The following is a 19,618-nucleotide window of genomic DNA, read 5'->3' on the forward strand; positions in this document are numbered from 1 at the left end:
TCCATGCGTACACTCACTTAAATCTTCCATTTCCATACCAAGTGCGCAGGTTGGGAACCTCTAAGCACTGATCCACTCCCGTTACTATGGGAGACGGGCCGCCAGGGGAGATATGCTGAAAACACTCCCTCGCTACAAGAGAACGTCCCATCTGTCACAGGAACACACTTAACCACAGGCTGCTGGTGGAACCTTTGTTACTCTTGATAACCACTTGTTTCTTCATACCGCAATGCGTCTTAACTGCCCCCAACCGTAGGCTAAATGTGCCTGTTACTTGCATTACATCTTTTTCATAACTGCAGAACAGGCAGACGGCAACGTTTTAAAGGATTTACTGAGAAATTCCAAATATACCAGAGTTCAGGGTACTATACAGCTCTTTCCCTACATCCCTAGTCCCTATCTCTTGGCTTGTGTGCTGCCCCATCATACCTGCATAGGTAGAGTCCATTTGTGGCATGTCCGTGGAGTCCAGTGGATGATGTCTTCAAGGTGGACTATCAGTCCCCTTACATGAAAGAAGGCTACAGTAGGTCAGTGATCTCGAACCTTGGCCTCGGTAGTGACAGCTCATGGGCCAGGAACTCTGAAATTCGGATACGAACACTCCACGGCTACTGCAGCTCCCCCAGGCTCAAAGCTCCAGACCACACTCCCTTTTTATAGGTACAGGATCAGTGGTTTGGAACCAAAAAGCCCACCAAAGAAAACCCGGGAAATAACATTAACCTTAACCCTCCCATCTGGGGCAGCACCCCTCTAGGCTATATGCAACCTCATACAAACATGTTGTCCCTGACGTTGATGTGTTGAAAATAGAAAAAATAGTCAAGATTAAGCATTTGAGTGACTTTGACAAAAGACAAATTGTTATAGCTAGATGACTGGGTCTGAGCAACTCCAAAACTGCAGCTCTTGTGAGACTTTCCTGGTCTGCAGTGGTCAGGACCTACCATAAGTGAGCCAAGGAAGGAAAACTGGTGAACTGGCGAAAGGGTCATGGGTGGCCAAGGCTCACTGATGCACAGCAAAGGCTGGCCCATGTAAGTCCGATCCAATAGGAGAGCTACTGTAACTCAAATTGCTGAAAATACGGATGGTGGTTCAAACAGTTTGTTGTGTATGGGGCTTCTTAACCACAGACCAGTCAGAGTGCCCATGATGACCTGTGTCCACAGCCAGGGCCAGTGCCAGCTTAGGCATCCACCTTAGGACACCAGGATGGAAGGGTGGGGGCAGTGTTAAAATCCATAACCTCAGTCTGAGGGAAACGGTAGAGCTGTGGTGCCGGCGTTGAACAATCCAACATGTGGGCAGAAAGGAAGGGGCTGTCGGTGGAGCTAGCCAAACAAGTGCTCTCATTTAACTGTGGAGCATGGGAGCTATAGAAGCGATCTTTCTCCTTCCCTATAACAACACACCTCCCTCCCACCTCCTTCCCCCAGGCTGCCTCCGCCATTCTCCTCATCTCCCGCTCCCAACTCCTGTAGTGGAGGACAAGCAGCCTGTAGCACTTTGTGCTGCAGCCCAGCCAGCAGAAGCTATCTGACAAACTCAGATTTGTCACCTTGTAAGGTCACCTATCTACCTATCCAGGGAAAGGGTCATCCTTATGCTGTTTGTGGAGCCTGTTTGGAGGTCGGATAGCAAGGAGGTCTTAACCGTGTAGGATCCAGGTGTGAACCAAAAGGCGCATTGGCCCATTGGGTCATACGAAGGAGGGAGAGGGGACATCCTTATGCTGTTTGTGGAGCCTGTTTGGAGGTCGGGTAGCAAGGAGATCCTAACCGTGTAGGATCCAGGTGTGATCCAAAAGGCGCATTGGCCCATTGGGTCATATGAAGGAGGTGAGGGGGCATTTTAGCCATTGAAGGATCTGTTTGGTGCGCACCCCACACGGCACCATTTTGCATATTCAATGAATAGTGAAGCACCTTAGCTGTGGAAATCTTTTGCACCTTATTGGACATTTATTTATATGATTGTTTTTTCACCGAATACATATTTTTCTATTTTTTAATTTCTTCATTTTTATCCATATTTATAGATTTGTTGAATTCACATGTGAATATTGTGTGTGTTGTTTTTTAAAGCACTTGTCACTTATTATTTATTGTTATTTGATGTATGATTATCCCATTATTGGGATTCACTATTTAAACATTTGGTGTACGAGTATTATCCCATTTTTGGGATTGGGAAGTTTGTTGTTTTTCCACTATATATAAGGCTCCATTTTTAGGATCAAGTTGTTTTATCTCACAAACTCACCTTCCTCAATGCGTGGGGGGGTCAGCATGCTCACCCGACTTTACAACATTAAGAAGGTAAATCATGTGTTCAGAGCCTGAGCCAGGAACATAACACTGGGGCTGACATCCGGGACATCCGGGCTGGGAGAAGAGATGCTGGGACTGTGCCTAGGGTGATAGAAGGGACAACCAGGGGTGCAAAATGAGGAGCCCAGCTACAGGAAGGAATGGGAGGAGGAGGAGGCAGAAATCAGGCATCACTGATCCACCATCCTTGATCACCAGCCAGGCATGGAGTACCCAAGGGTCCGGAGATCTGTCCTGTTCATCCTGCCAGGTGATTGCTGTCATAGACAGAACCAGGCCCCCACACACCAAACTCTTAGCCCTCACACTATAATGCAATGTAGAAATCTGCGAACGTTTCCCGCACCGCATTCAAATAGCACTAGCCTTGCGATCTGCAATGGCTGTCAGTGCAATGTAATGACACCTCAAAGGCAAGTAGTGTTCTCAGCTAAGCATAGCTAATGTGTGACTGTACTAAGGGCAGATGGATTCCAGGAAGTAAAGGCTACATGAATCACCTTCCCTTTCTCAAAATGGCCATGGCTAGAAATGCTAAGGGGATGTTTTTCAAAGTGATTTTTCCAAAAAATGAAGTATGGAGACATAAATGGATGGCTGAGTTTGCTTTGAATATAAAAAATGAATTGAATCAATGAAATAGTGTTTTAGGTTTGTAGTTCTCGGACACATTTAAGTTTCACTTTATCTACTTACATCCAGGTATCTGATGTCATATTCCACTGTGCGTGTCTGGGACTGGGAGACCTGCATTGCCATCTGCTGGAACAAATAGATATTGCAGTCAGTATTTGTAATGTGCTTTCATAATGATTGTACAGATTTCATCACAAGAAATACTATGACCACTGCATGTTTTCACAAAGCAGTTTTCTTTTTTTAGGTCTGTCTGTTAGCAATTGCTAATGTTCTTACTGCTAGGTTATGCAAAATTAGATTTTATTTAAATGAGAAAGTCAGACAAAAAATCCAATTTTAGCATGCTCTACATATACACCAAATTTAAAGTAAAACTTCAGGCATAATTTATTTTAGTTTAGGATAGAGAAGGAAGGGGCTCAAACTTCTTCTAGGTTCTTATTGCTCTCTGTGCCACAAATGAAGAAATTATACTTTACTTCCTGTCCTAGAAACATGGCAGTAAGTAAGTGGAAACCTCAACGCAGTGAGGGGAAATTGCAGCTTTGAAAGATATCACAGGTGTCCCAATTGCAAAGCATCTCCACCCTGCTTGTCCCAGTGACAACGGTACAATGTGGGTTTATCCTCACCTTCTGAAGTCAGTTGTTATCATGGCAGATAGTGAGAGTGGATCTTCCCACTGGGGACACAAACGACATAAAACTATTGGACAAAGATTTTTTTCTCTCTAAATTGCTGGGATTCTACTTTAAGGTTGGTAAACCTGCTATAACTTCATCATGATTTCCATTATCCTCCTTTTTTTTATTAAACACAAACAAAGCTAATGTGTTGCAATTATATTAATGTCTGCAGAAAATAACATGCATTTCTTAAGTACTTACAAAACAATGTTAAAAAGTTAATCTTTTTTTTTAAAGATTAACATACCATCAAATCAATCAAGTCAACTGTATATTCAGCCTAACAACAATAGTTGGCAAACCTACTGAGCTTCACTGAATGTTCTGATGGTTAATAATTATGTGGCTTTAGACAATAACTTCCTTCTATTCGGTAAACTAAACTTTGCAGAATTCTAGACAACAGCATTAACTGTTCAGTTCTCCATATGCTGACTTTTAAAGCCTAAGTCTAGTTATTATTTAATTCTTAAATTGGCACAAGGGACCATACACTTTTAAGCAGCCCAAAAATGGGTCAGTTTTTTCTGTTCAACCAGCAGGTTTCTGACCTGATCCCCCCATCCAAACACTTGATGTGGATGGGGGAATCCTCCGCACTGAGCTATTGTAGTCTAACAGCGATCAGTAAAAACCTGACAGGCTGGTGGTACAGAAGTTGATCAGAAGATCAACTTCTGTACAGCCAGCCCGCCCATAAATGGATTGAAATCTGGCAGATCCCTACTGAACCAGCCAAACTTTGATATGGCCACCTTAAGCCTTTACCTCCCAATAAGAAGTAGCATTGCTAGTCTGCCATGTGCACTACTTTTATTGGCAGTTGTATTGTCACATCTATCAGATAGGAAGCCCAGTGGCCAACTGAAGGGTCTCACATGGCAGGATTAGAGATGTACATTTTCAGAAAATTTGAAGCCATGGGAAAAAAAAATGTCCTCGTTTTTTTTTTCCGAAAAAAATGAAATTTTCGGAAAAAGTAAAAAATTCAGTGTGGAGTAATTTTACAAATTGAACATCATTTTGTTACCCTGGGAAGGTGCAATGAAGTGTAGCTAAAAGTATTATGCTTGAAATAAAAGTACAGCTTATTCAGCATTAAACTAGAAGCAGCAGAAAGAGTTTCTGGAAGGAGAACTCTGGAGGGAAAAGCTATGGTCCCCATTATTTATTTCCATAAAGTATTTTAATGTCTTTGGGGCACCTCTGGCATGCAAGGATATGTTTTGTCATCCTTGTAGCATTTGGAAAAGAATATTTCTTCCCACAATATTGCAGCTTTCCTCTCAGCAGAAATTGCACTGTGGAAATATTTCTAAAGTCTATATGTTGGTTTCACCATTCTATTGGGAGGAGGAAAAGAAAAAACAGTTTACTGACCAGACTATAGGTAAAAATTAAGATGTGATGGTGGAGAACATTAATAGGAATAATTTAAAAGATATAAAGATAAACTAATTTGTTACACAAATTTACCCTCTTAACCGTCAATTAAGGCCTGAGAGGAGGACAGAAACTATCACCTACTGTATCCCAATAATCATCCAACTGTAGGTGGTACAAGATGAAGCCAACAAGCAAACTAAACTGAAGCCTGCAGTGTTCCCTAGTGGCATAAATGCATATTTCTCTTGTTTGAGAACTGCATTGATAAGTACAGTGTTACTTGAATTGTATTCCAGGATTTGCTTGTCTTCAGCTGAGAGAGCTTGCAATAATTTTGGACTCAGAAATCTTTAATTAAAGTAGAGTTCTGCCCCCCCCCAAAAAAAAATGAAAGTCAACAACTACAAATACTGTAGCTGATGACTTTTAATATTATGGCACTTAACTGTCCAGGGATCCAGTGGTGTCCTTACCCTAAGCCGATTCTTCAGTCGGCTATCAGGTGCTGGCGCTGCCATCTTGACTAAGGGAAACCTGGAAGCCAGTTTCGTACTGCACATGTGCAAAGTGTGCTGTGCTCTTTGAATGGGCTGCAGTCTTCCGGGACCTTGGAAGTGGAAGGGGGGGGGGGGTGGGCAAACTTCCAGTTAAGTTCACCATGGCAAACTGAGCTGGAAGTGGGAGCGGGTACCTTTCAAAACCAGGTACCCGCCCCCCCCTCCCCCCCAAAAGGTGCCAAACTGGGCAGAAGAGGGGGGGAGGCAGAAAAGTGGAGCTTACACTTTTGGGTGGAACTCAGCTTTAAGGTCTTCATACTATGGAGTTTGAATACCTTATCATAGATATATTATTTATCATTGTAAAAGAACATATTTCACCCTTTATTTTTTTTTATTTTATTTTTCTGGAAAATAAAACAAAATATGGCTTTGGAAAAAAACCTGTTCTTTTCTAAAATTTTCCATTTTTTCAAGGCCTTCCCAATTCTAGGCAGGATGCCTGCACTGTTGCTAAATGCAGGGTGGTTTAGCTTTGTCTGATTGTAACAGAAATTACTGTTGCTGAAAGAATCTTCAGGTAAGAAACTTTGCAAAAGAGTCCCAAAATCAGTTTGCTTACTTAAAGGATAAGTTCACTTTTTGTAAAAAAAAATAATGAATGCACATTTATTTGCAGGTAAAAAAATGTGCATTTATAATTTGTTTCCATTGCAGCCTGTAAAGCATTGCACCCGTGATCAGCAGATTGTGGGTACAAATACCAGGATCCTGCAGACTCTCAGTAAGCTGTCTGCCTGTCCCACCTGTATGGGTAGGTAATTACTGAATGGCAGGAAGAACCAATTAACTATGAGCATGCTCCCCAGCGCCCTCGCACTTCATTGAGAACTACAAGCTGTCAGCTGATGGCTGACATTACCTGTAGTTTATTCATTCACAGGAAACTGTGAGTGAATGGCACGGCCATGTGACGGGAGCCCCACATGCCACACTCTTTTCAAATTGTGACAGTGAAGATCCCTGCCCGCGGTCACAGAGAGCTGTAGGCGGAAGGTGGGTACAAAGAAGCATGTTACACCCTAACACCCTAACATGCTCCTAAAGGTCAACATATCATGGCACCAAACATAGTCAAAAACAGATATAGGGTTTTCATACACATAAAACTGATCTCTTACCTTTTTATTAACAAAATTGTCCATTTCACGCTTACTCTCCTCAACAGAAAAAGTCTGCAGAATGCCGCGTAGTTGGGACAAACACTCTGAGGATGAAACATATATCCATAAAATATCCATAACTACAGGCAATAAAACAATTAAGGATAGGTGTGCACTTTGTGTGTCAGAAATACGTCGCCCTATCAGCAAATGCATGGTGGTGCCATTATTTCCTAAAGGGGCCCCCACTCATCTGCTAAAGCACTTGGTGCTGCGTGATTTTGCTAAAGGGTCAGGGACTTCTTGTGTGCGTTTCTCGAGTGGTGGACAGCCTGTCTGCATGCTTGAGCTAAGGGCTGATGGCCATGGCCAAGAATGCTAGGAGACATTTTTCAAACTGATTTCTCAGCAAAGTAAAGCATGGAGACAGGAATGGATGAGGAGTTTGCTTTGAATATGAAAAATGAATGAAATAGCGTTTTTGGTTTGTGGTGCTCAGATGCTGCTTTAAATTCAAAATAAAAACCACAACATACAAAGCCATCCACAACTCTGCCCCAAGCTACAGCACCAATTTTGTCTCAATATATCACACAAGCCATCCTCTCCTCTTCTCCCATGACCTCCTGCTTTCTAGCTTCCTTGTCTTTTCCTCCCATGCTGATCTCTGGGACTTCTTCAGAGCCTCTCCCATCTTCTGGAACTCCCTACCCTAATCAGTCCGGCTATCTCCTACTCTGGCCACCTTTGGGTGATCCCTGAAAACACATCTCTTCAGGGAAGCCTATCACGCCTCCAACTATCTGAAATCTTCTCTCTTCCATCAGCTCATCCCCCACAGTTATAACCTTTTGTATCACTTGCCCCACCGTATTAGAATGCCAGCTCTTTTGATCAGGGCCTTCTTAACTCTCTTATATTTTATTGTATTGCAACTGTACTGTCACCCTTTATATTGTAAAGTGCTGCTCAAACTGTTGGTGCTATATAAATCATGTATAATAATAATATAAGCACCAAATAATGTAGTTACGTACTAATCAGAAAAAACAAATAAATGTACATAAAAATAGTGCAAGTGTCCTACATTTGTGTTGTTAGCCTCCTGTAATGCCTGCACTGTAGCACCCAAATTGGAAAGACAGGGTCAGCGCCAATAGTCAGTAGCCACACGGATGCACTGGTAAGAAGAAAGCAGCATACACTACTGAAGCTTCGTTATGCAGTGAGCAGGCCTGAGGGTTGTTATTGATCAAGCTATGATGCTGCTGCAGTGGAGATTGAGGACCTGTTTGTGCTGTCTGGCAGGTGTCTAGATCTCAAAACTGTCTGCACAGAACAGTATAATTATTTGGCAGTTTCCCACATATGTATGTAAGCTGTGTTTTTATGTGTATGTGCATGTTCTTATATGTATTTAGGCCGTTTGCCTGCATCACAGTTTTTAAAACATTTAAGAATGATAAAGTTCTATACCAGGCATATGCAATAACCATATCTCTTACCAGATAAATAATGGTTATTGAGACAGGCTGCTCTCCAGCAAAAGTAGCAGAAAGAGGGATGAGACACACCTTTTACAGTAGCTTATAATGGTCAGCTTTTATTAATATAGTTAAACCATTATCCAAGCAGGAAAAAAAACTGTGCCTATAACTGCTTAAAGCGTGTTAGCTGGTGTTAGGGTTTAATTGGTTAGTCACTTATGTAAAATCCATGTAAATCTACTAGTCCATCTAAAAGGACACTACACAGGTTGACAATTCTGCTATTCAAGGGTGGTTACATTTCTAATAGATTGTAAGTTCTTATGAGCAGGGTCCTCTTAATCCTCTTGATTTTTATTGTATTATAACTGTACTGTCGCTCTTATATTGTAAAGCCCTGCGCAAACTGTTGGCGCTATATAAATATAATAATATTAGTTATAATAATATTATAACTAATAATAATAATTAATCTTCCACAAGTACAGTATAGGAATGAGTGTAGCTAACCTAGAAAAAAAGTGTGTTACTGGCAGGAATATAGAAAAAAAAACAAAACTAATGTAGACACCACATTGAAGGACTGGTAAGCTGCAATTTATTACATTTTTGTTTTTGGGCTTACACTTTAACCACTTCCCGTCCAGCCCATGTACATAAACGGCCGGATGGGAGCAGTGCAGGAGCAGGTGGCCGTTTACAAGCGGCCTCCGCATTCACTGCCTGTGTCAGCTCCCTGGGAGTGCGCGGCACCACGATCCTGTGCCCACTGTGTCCTCCGGACACAGCAGAACACCGATCGCTGTACGGGACCTCTGCGTGAGGTCCCAATTCATGTGATCACTGATTGGCCATTCAGTAATCACAGGAACAGTAGTAAATAAGATGTCACTTCCTCACATCATTGCTTACTACGTGTGAAATCTGTGAATGATCACAGAGGTCACATGGTACAAGACTATTCACAACAGCTTTGTACCATGTGACAAGCTGTGACCAATCACAGCTCACACAGTATTTCTCAATGGCTGCAAGAATACAGCCAGAGAGAAGGAGAAATTATTGCTTTTACAGCCTTTAAGTGTGACAGCACTGAAAGCTGAAAATTGGCCTGGACAGGAAAGGGGTGAAAGTGCCCGGACTTGAAGCGGTTAAAGCACACATGATGTCAGATATAGGGGTTTATTTATTAAAACTGGAGAGTGCAAAATCAGGCTCACTTCTGCATAGAAACCAATCAGCTTCCAGGTTTCATTGCCAAAGCTTAATTGAACAAGCTGAGGTTAGAAGCTGATTGGTTTCTATGCAGCAGCGAGTCTGATTTTGCACTCTCTACCTTTAGTAAATAAACCCCATAGTCTTTGACCCCATTGAATTGCTTATCTGTCTGTGCGGGTTCTTTGCACGTCTCACCTGCCATTGTTCTCATTTCTGCGTCTTCCCTACAGATCTGTGTGAGGCACACAGAGCCAGCACTAGCTGAAAATTATTTTCGTTCTAAAAAGAAAGATTTCTCTTTCATGATGTTGCAACATGCATCCACTTTTGCAGTCAAAATTGAGAGAGCCCCTCTATATGTTAGTTATCTGTTTCCATTCACACAGCATACCTAAAATAATATATTTCTTACCTTTGTCCCATTAGAAAGGCAAAGGACAGGCTCAGCTTCCACTCATTAACATACAATGGGGAAGCACAGCTGCTAAATCATTAACCTTTTATTAATCATTAACAGACAGTGTTCAAATATAATTTACAACTGATAATGAAATCTGCTAGCATAGTACTGACAGGGTTAGTTATAGCAAACACAGCTTCCCCAATCTTGTAAAATTTTGCTGAAGAGAAAAAGAGCGTAAATAAGAAGGGCAGCTATAATTTAAAAACATTTTTTATTATGTTATGTGAATGAAAACATGTAACAGATATAAAAGTAGGTATATTCCCACCACGCAGACCCACGGCTCATGCCGCAAGGTCGCCCTGCTGTCTTCTTAAAAAACAAAATTGTCATGTTGTATGTCATCCCAAATATGTCTCCACTTACTGTATGCTTTCTGTTGTGATCCCCTTGTGTGGGTGACCAGCTGTTTTACTATTCATCAATATCAATTCTTGTACCAGAAAGTAGGTAAATTCCCAATTTGGCTGAAAAAGTGGAAATACACTTTAAGTGCTGACTCTCAAGAGCAGTAACCCATAGCAACCAATCAGCTTTCGCCGGTCGTTGGAGCAGTTAAGAATAGATCCAAATTAGTTGTAATAGGATACTGCACTAAAATGTTTTGTGAAGGCTGAAGGTTTTTTTTATGCATTCTATGCATGAAGGTAAAAAACCTTCTGTGTGCTGCTGTCCCCACAGCCCCCTCAATACTTTCCTGAGCCCCCTCTTGATCCAGTCATGTGCACAAGAACCTCAGCTGTCCCGGGACTCTCTCTCCTCTTTGGCTGAGACAGCAGTGGGAGCCATTGGCTCCCACTGCTGTCAATCACAGCTAGTGAGCCAATGAGGAAAGGGGGGAGGCGGGCAAGTGCTGTGGCTCTATGTGTCTATGCATTCTATGTGTGGAGGTAAAAAACCTTCTGTGTGCTGCTGCCCCCACAGCCCCCCTCAATACTTACCTGAGCCCCCTCTTGATTCAGCGATGTGCACAAGAGCCTCAGCTGTCCCGGGACTCTCTCTACTCATTGGCTGAGACAGCAGTGGGAGCCTGCTTTCAATCACAGCCCGTAAGCCAATGAGGAGAGAGGGAGGCGGGGCAGTGCTGCAACTCTGTGTCTCATGGATGCATAGACCAGGGCTCAGGAGCGAGCACACACCAGTGCCCCCATAGCAAGTGGCTTGCTACTGGGGCACTGGTCAAGGGGAAGGAACCAGGTGGGGGACATGAAAAAAAGAGGATCAGGGCCTCTCTGTGCAAAACCACTGCACAGAGCAGGTAAGTTTGGCATGTTTGTTATTTTTTTTTTAAAGATGCTGAGCTTTTAATACCACTTTAAGCAGGCCACAGACTATGTGATTTTCTTTCCTTCCACCACAGGTGGAAGGAAAGAAAATTGCTCGATTCCCTCATCAAAACAGTCAGTGTTAATTGGGGAACCCCTCTCGCAGTGCTATTGTGTTCTTCCGGCGGGGATCCTTCCTGCCTGACAGAACACAATTACTGCTAGCAGCTGATTTTATCAAATTTGATTGATCAACTTGGGTACAACCAGCCTGCCCACAGTTGGATCGAATTCTTGCTGAACCAGCCGAGATTTGATCATTTTATGGCTGGTTTTATTCTGAAAACAGATACCGAACTTACCAGCTGCTGTTGGTCTCATGTTGGGGTTCTGATGCCAGCACAGGTTGATGAACCGACTTAGATGCATGTGATGACTTTGTGGGAGATTGCTGTGCTTTAAAATGGTGTTGATGCTTGGTTGGGGCCTGAGACCTCTCAGTACTAATGTCTCCCATTTTAAAGGGTCGCTGTCTGTCACAAAAGTAAATACAAAAATGCATTAAAATAACCAGGAAATGTATTTATGGCTTTTTAACAGTGTATTATTTCTTATACACAGGACTACGCACTTCCACTCCCTCCCGGCATCTAGAGTGTAGGTGCCTTATGGCCAGGTTGTCCCCCTCCCATGGGGTCTCCCTTTGTAGGAGCCACCTGGTACTTGGGTGGGACCTTGCCTCTACAGTTCCCCCAAACAATGGTGGTTTTGGCCAGAGGGACAACGAGTACCCTAGTCCACATTAAGAGTTTTGTGCCCTGGGGGAACAGGGTCAGGGTCCTTTCTCATTGGAGGAGGACCATGTGTACACATTATGCACTTTTTTATGTTTCACTTTTTGTGTGCCCACCTGGTGTTTAGCTTATTAAAAAATATAAAAATTTTACAATTAGACAAAATAAACCTGATTCTCATACGGAAGAAAAAAAATCTGTGTTTATAAAGGATAAAACCTAACCATAACTTATTTATTTAAAAAAAAGCTATTACCAACAGCCATTAAAGAATCTGGGTGTAAGTGTCAACAACATAAATAAAACACTCATGGCAGGATATTTATTCCATTACAAATTCTAACAATATATACCCCCCCAAAAATGGAGATTATTCTGCCAATGAGTAATACATATTATACAAAGCCATCCACAACAGTGCCCCTAGCTACATCACCAACCTCATCCACAGATACTGCCCAATCCGCTCCTCCCATGATATCCTCCTCTCTAGCTCCCTCATCACCTCCTCCCACGCTCGCCTCCAGGACTTCTCCAGAGCCTCTCCCATCCTCTGGAACTCCCTACCACAGCATGTCCGGTCAGCCCCCACCGTGTCTGCCTTTAGGCGATCTTTGAAAACTCACTTCTTCAGGGAAGCCTACCCCACCTCCACCTAAGAACTGTACTTGAATCACCTCCGCCAGATCATGCCCCGCAGCTATCACCTTTTATTTCACCTCCCCCTTCCTTTAGATTGTAAGCTCCATGAGCAGGGCCCTCACATTCCTTCTGTACTGAAATGTATTGTAATTGTACTGTCTCCCTTATATTGTAAAGTGCTGCGCAAACTGTTGGCACTATATAAATCCTGTATAATAATAATAATAAAGCTAAAACCACTGCACTTGATTTGATTATGTGAAGGGCATTGATTCCACAGCTGCTATATATAGCACACAGCTACTCTGCTATTTTTAGCTGCTTGTCCTGCTTCCCTTATATATCCATTGTGCAACCAAAACAAAATTCTTCTAGTTTGTGTCTTTGTAACTTTGTCTTTGTAAAAAGTTTCACGTCATCCATTATCCGTTTCCTTGTATAAATCATAAGGAAAGCTGTAAAATACGGATTTGTGCTCCATTTAAAAGCCTCAATTTCAGAGCAATACAATGCAGACAGAAACACCATACAACATGTAAATGCCAAATAGACCCCTCTTTGGCCCCATGTGTGTTCAGGACTTCAATATACTTCACAATTCTTGCACAATCCAAACAGTCTGGACTTGCTATGTATCACACAAAAAAAAAATCAGATGGTCTTACCCATCCACAAGTAATTGCAGGCTATTATATTAGTAATGAGTATACTAAAAAGATGGCCAATGCCTCCTTAAATACCGTAGTCCCATTACACTGGTAAGTCTTTGAATGTGTGTCGTTGTGTATGTAAAGGCAAGTCCAATACTCTGGTCTGCCAGACCATCTCAGTCTAATCTAACGCATTTCGTCCAGATTATCGGATTTCCTCAGTGGGGCATGGTGTGAGGTCAGCAATACACCTCCTGTACTTTTAATGCGGTAGGGAATGTATGACAGGCTCTACCTTCTCCCATAGTCACTCAAGATGACCCTGCATGGCCTGTAATGCTGCATTACCCACTAATACTTACAGTACCTTGGAAAAGTATTCATATCTCTTGAAATTTTTCATGTTACAACCAAAACAATTAAATGTATTTTATTGCGATTTTAGACAAACACAAAGTGGCACATAATTGTGAAGTGGAAGGAAAATGATAAATGGTTTTCAAAATGTTTTACAAATAAATATCTGAAAAGTGTGGCATGCATTTGTATTCAGCCCCTTTTACTCTCACTAACTAAAATCTAGTGTACCCAATTGCCTTCAGAAGTCACCTACTTAGTAAATAGAGTCCACCGGTGTGTAATTTAATTTCAGTATAAATACAGCTGTTCTGTGAAGGCCTCAGAGGTTTCTTAGAGAACATTAATGAACAAACAGCATCATGAAGGCCAAAGAACACACCAGACAGGTCAGGGATAAAGTTGTGGAGAGGATTAAAGCAGGGTTAATTATAAAAAAAATCCCAAGCTTTGAACATCTCACGGAGTACTGTTCAATCCATCATCCATAAATGGAAAGAGTATGGCACAACTGCAAACCTACCAAGACATGGCCGTCCACCTAATCTGACAGGCCAGGCAGGGAGAGCATTAATCAGAGAAGCAGCCAAGAGGCCCATGGTAACTCTGGAGGAGCTGCAGAGATCCACAACTCGATGGGAGAATCTGTCCACATGACAACTATTAATCGTGCAGTCCACAAATCTGGCCTTTATAGAAGAGTTGCAAGAAGGAAGATATTGTTGAAAAAAAGCCATAAGAAGTCCTGTTTGCAGTCTGCGAGAAGCCATGTGGGGGGCACAGCAAACATGTGGAAGAAGGTGCTCTGGTCAGATGAGACCAAAATTGAACTTTTTGGCCTAAAAGCCAAACGCTATGTGTGGCGGAAAACTAACACTGCACATCACTCTGAACACACCATCCCCATCGTGAAATATGGTGGTGGCAGCATCATGTTGTGGGGATGCTTTTTTTCAGCAGGGACAGGGAAGCTGGTCGGAGTTGATTTGAAGATGGATGGAGCTAATACTGGGAAATCTTAGAAGAAAACCTGTTAGAGTCTGCAAAAGACTTGAGACTGGGGAGGAGGCTCACCTTCCAGCAGGACAACGACCCTAAACATACAGCTAGAGCTACAATGGAATGGTTAGATCAAAGCATATTAATGTGTTAGGATTGCCCAGTCAAAGTCCAGACCTAAATCCAATTGAGACTCTGTGGCAGGATTTGAAAATTGTTCACAGACACTTTCCATCTAATCTGACAGAGCTTGATCTATTTTGCAAAGAAGAATGGGCAAAAATGTCACTCTAGATGTGCAAAGCTGGTAGAGACATCCCCAAAAGATTTCCAGCTGTAATTGGAGCGAAAGGTGGTTCTACAAAGTAGTTGACTCAGGGGGGCTGAATACAAATGCACGCCACACTTTCCACATATTTATTTGTAAAAAAGTTTGAAACCCATTTATCATTTTCCTTCCACTTCGCAATTATGTGCCACTTTGTGTTGGTCTATCACAAAAAATCCCAATAAAATACATTTATGTTTTTGTTTGTAACATGACAAAATGTGGAAAATTTCAAGGGGTATGAATACTATTTCTAGGCACTGTAACTCATTCAAAAGTATATCAAGCACAAAATAACAAACTAAAGCTTTAGCTCACAAGTCATCTTTATTCAGATAGTTTATATCTAATTTTGCAAGTCAATTTTATTTTAATAAGGACTTTAAATGTTTCAATTTTATATACCACCCACAATATTTTTTTTAGAGACTAAATGAGGATTCCACTTTTTTTTTAAACTATATTAAACACACATTTTTACTTTGCACTTTATATGAATGCTATGTACTGACTATGGGTTTTTACCATGTATCTTTCTCTCTGAAACGTGATGCCTCTGCTTGTTTACTTTTATCTTCAATAAACTATAAAATTCATCAAGTGAGACTTTTTTGCACATCGGGCACTCCTCTCCAATCACCCAAGTGTTCCCTGCGCTGATGCCTCCATTGTCATTATCCGAAAGGTAGCAGCCCTAGATCCCAACAGAGCCTATTACTCGACAACTACAACTGGAATATAACCCATTGGAAGACATTTCCTCTAAACAGTTACTTGCTTCTAGGCAGCCTCCAGCGGCATCAGTCCAGCACTGTCTTCCATCCGAACTTGATCTCAGAAAGCTTGGAGGTATGTTTATGAATGTTGTATACTGTTCGAAGATTGCTCCGATCTGAGGATTTTTCTATCTGGATTTGATGCAACATGAACTAATGATTAAATTCTACTTCATTTACTTACTAGGAACACTTTAAACCAAGAATTGTGATGTAAATTTTGGTCCTGAATAGACATGGACCAAGGAGGGGCCTATTTGGCATTTACGTTATTTGTTTTTTTATCTGTATTTATTTGCTCTGAAATAGAAACTCTATAAGCAATCTATTCTTGATCCTTTTTTGACAATCTATATTTACCTATGCAGGTTTCATTTTTATTCTTTGGTGAATTTTTTATTTATTTATTTATTAAAGGTACCTATATAGCACTGGCAATTTATGCAGCAATTTACACATATATTGTACCTTCACATCAGTCCCTGTCCTCAGGTGACTTTCAGTCTAAGGTCCCTAACTCACATTCGTACATACAGCAAAGATTGGGTACACGTGTGGTTGCATGAACCTTCTCAGAGAGGAGAAAAGTGATTGTTAGTCATTACTCTCTGCTCTGCCCCTCCAATGCTCACTGGAGTGCCAGGCTGAAGTTGGGCCTAGCGCAGCTGGCTTTGGCTCTCAGCCATGTGCTGAGAACCAGAGTCAGCTGTCCATCAAGCAGCTGGGTGGATCCTGACAATATGGTCGGGATCCTTCCAGAGACTGGAGTGGCTCAGTGTCGTCAGACAACAGTGGGCTTTAGCCCATTGTCTGCTGATTCTTGGTCACAGAAGAGCAAAAGTAAATGCACTCCTGTGATCCAAAAGAGACGTATGACCAAAAAAAAGATTTGACCATACTTCTCTTTTAAAGTTTTCTATTTGATTTATACAAGGAAACAGTAAAATATAACAGGATGATGTGAATGGGGTTTTTTTCAGTCAGAGTGAAAGAAAGTTGACAATATACTGTATATACTTCGAGTTTACAAAGACAACAACTAGAATAAGTTTGTTTTAGTTGCACAATGTATATATATTTGTCACACAGTTAAAAATAGCAGAGTAGTCTATGTTATATATGGCAGCTGTGGAATGAACATGAAATACACAGATTCCAAATATTACATAATTCACATATTCTAAAATGCAGGGGTCTTTGCTTTACAGTTCAATAATATAATTTTTGTTAGCCCATATACAGTATATATGAGGTTCATAGAGCTGTGTGTAATGTATGAATTCAATCACAAATATCATATACATAAGAATACAATATTTATGATACATCATCTCTGGTCTACAGTTCTATCTTTTTTGGAAGTCCTTGGTTTGGTACCCTTGGTAGGGTAGTACACAAAGAAACACCATGCAAAATACTACATTTGTTCCTCACCTTGGGGCAGATGTATGATATATCGATGATATATCATGGCCACGCACAATGGTGTCATTATTGTAGAAAATTCAAGGCTCAACAGGAAGAGAAGCTTACAACTACCCCCCAGCTACACACTTCCTAATATGCACTGGATCCTTCAGTCCACCATGTAAGTCTACATGGTGATATTATTTTGAACACTGTTGATTTTTTTTATGACAGATTTGGGATATGTATGGGGGGTTTAGTAATACTGCCAAAATAGTAACAAAATCATGTTATTCACATCATCTTTTTTTTCGTATTGGGCCACACAGTTGTATGTGTAGCCAGGGCTTTTTTTCTCAGAGAATAGGTGCAGGAACACCCCCCTTCCAAGCCAGTCCTTGTCCCTGCTCTCCACCCACCTTCGAGTACTGTCCCTTAGTTCCACGCCCTACCCACCTTGTAGTGCCACCCCTTTTACACAATACAGAACAAAGTATCATTTTGTGGTGGTAAGTAATTTCTTTGGAATTCGTTAATGATAACAGAAAGCAGTAAAATAGATCCCCTGCAGCCAGCAACATCAGACCCCCCCAAAACAAAATATCCCCAGCAACAATAAATACAAACCAGCAACGATAGTTCCTCCAGCAACAATAGATCCCCTTACAACAAAACAACCCCTCAACAACAATAGATCCCCTTCAGCAACAATAGATCAACCCCAGCAACAACAGACACCCTTCAGCAGCAATAGATTTGTCAGCAGCCAGCAACAATAGACCCCCGCAACTAAATACCCCCAGGCAACAATAGATTCAACCCAGCAGCAATCGATCCCACCTAGTAATAACAACCCCCCTAAGCAACAATATATCTCCTCAGCAACAAAAGACCTTCACTTTCCAGCACAATCCAGCACTCCTTTCGCTTACATACATTCTGTGCTGAAGGTGCTGGAGCTGCGTTCCCCCGTGTTCTAGCTGAAAAAAAAGCCCTGTGTGTAGCACTACCCCCTTAGGAGTTGCTGAGGTTTTGGGTCCCCCTATAATCCTGTACAGTCAGGGAACACATGTTTCTCACACAGACTTGCATTGAGGAGACAGTAACCAATCCTTGAGCTTGTTTTTTTGGGGATTTTATTAGGAAAATTGAACTTGGATGCGGTAAGGGGTGTATGGGATAACGAATGGAACCGAGAAACTGAGGACAACTTCCTGGAACTATTTAGTGTTAAAGTCTTTACAGCAAAACAGTCTCTCTTGGAGAGCTAGCCAGCATCTCCTGTAGTACCATCCCAGACCCCAGATAAATCCTCTTTTTTTCACCCAGCTGTCTAGAGGAATCCCTGGGCAGGGGATCTGGTGTCTGCCACAAATTCAGTGAAACAGTCCTGGTTGGCAAGCTAATCCAGTTCACTACTAGAGTGCCTCCTTTCCCTTTCTGGCCCAGGAGGTGCAGGTCAACTCACTCAGTCCTTCTCCTGTCCAGCTGGTGGGTTGGTGGCTGCTACCAGGCCTTCTAGCTGAGCCACTCCTACCCTGCTACACAGATGGTCCTCGCTCTGGGGGATAGTAAAGGTCAGTGCTTTCCTCCTTCCAAGCTCCACTGCCTGTAAGTGAACCCCTCTCCATCTGGGCCCCCTCTCAGGCTCCTGCTCTCCAGCCTCACTTTTCCATCTTCCACCCGAACTCTCCTGCTGCTGAGAAAGCTCTCTTTTAAGGGTTGTCCTGGCCCCTTCCAAGCCTACTGTTGGGGATAGGCTAAGATCCCTGAAAAGTGCTGATCAGCCGCTCCTCAGATCCACACACTGTGTCTATACATTTCTCCAAAGTTCTAGAGCAGGGGGAAATTCCAGAGGGCTGGTCTGCAGAGCCTCTCAGCTCTGACCAAAATTTGACCCCTGCTAGCTATCACATCCAGGCTGCTACTCAGCCCTCCTCACTAACAATAGGTGTCTACCTCCCCCTAGCTGACTAGGAGGGTGCTACATATGGCAATTAAATTCTATTGGTGCCAACAAAAGTTGTTGCAGGATCAATGAATATGGACAGATGTGGCCATTGTATATCCACATCTTTAAACCTAGCTTTTAAATACCTTACTGTTTTTGAATGGCTATTGGGGGAAGGGGGGTTGACAAAAGAAAAGATTGTCTCATTTGTCAGTGTGCTTATATATTTATTATTTATATAGTGCCATTAGTTTACACAGCACTTTACCTTCACATCAGTCTACGCATGCAAGGGACAATATTAGAGAGGAGAAAATTATCCTATTGGCATGTCTTTGGACTGTGGGAAGAAATCTTGCCAGGATTTGATCTGGGGACCCCAGGGCTGCAAGGCAAAAGTTCTAACCAATAAGCCATTGTGCTTGACGCAAGAATGATATCAGCCAATAGCTAAAAAAGCAGCTAGTCACTCCCTTACCTAACTGAAGAATAGGGGAATACATGTGTAATATGAGTGTCTGCTATCAGGTTTTCCTCAAGCAGACTAGTAAATCGAGCTTGGTTTGTT

General features: G+C 42.1%; 1 protein-coding gene across 3 annotated transcripts in view; it reads right to left on the reverse strand.

Moving 5' to 3' along the window:
• The window catches only part of LOC149449712 (receptor-interacting serine/threonine-protein kinase 2-like), a 123,589-nt gene that overhangs the window by 26,719 nt on the left and 77,252 nt on the right, over positions 1-19,618 (reverse strand). For 2 of the 3 annotated variants that reach the window (XR_016315376.1, XM_089692875.1), the window contains exons 7-9: positions 11,509-11,679; positions 6,732-6,817; positions 3,039-3,104 (exon numbers count right to left, since the gene is read on the reverse strand). Coding sequence is in view for 2 of the 3 variants with exons in the window: in XM_089692875.1 (XP_089549001.1) it covers positions 3,039-3,104; positions 6,732-6,817; positions 11,509-11,679 (323 nt within the window). In the remaining variant the exon portion in view is untranslated. The remainder of the gene's footprint in view (positions 1-3,038; positions 3,105-6,731; positions 6,818-11,508; positions 11,680-19,618) is intronic. The other variant, XM_089692876.1, reaches the window with a different exon arrangement.

The sequence above is a fragment of the Staurois parvus genome, unplaced genomic scaffold (genome assembly GCF_062004578.1).
Source record: "Staurois parvus isolate SC_StPar_1 unplaced genomic scaffold, SC_StPar_1.0 ptg000607l, whole genome shotgun sequence".
NCBI lineage: Eukaryota > Metazoa > Chordata > Amphibia > Anura > Ranidae > Staurois > Staurois parvus.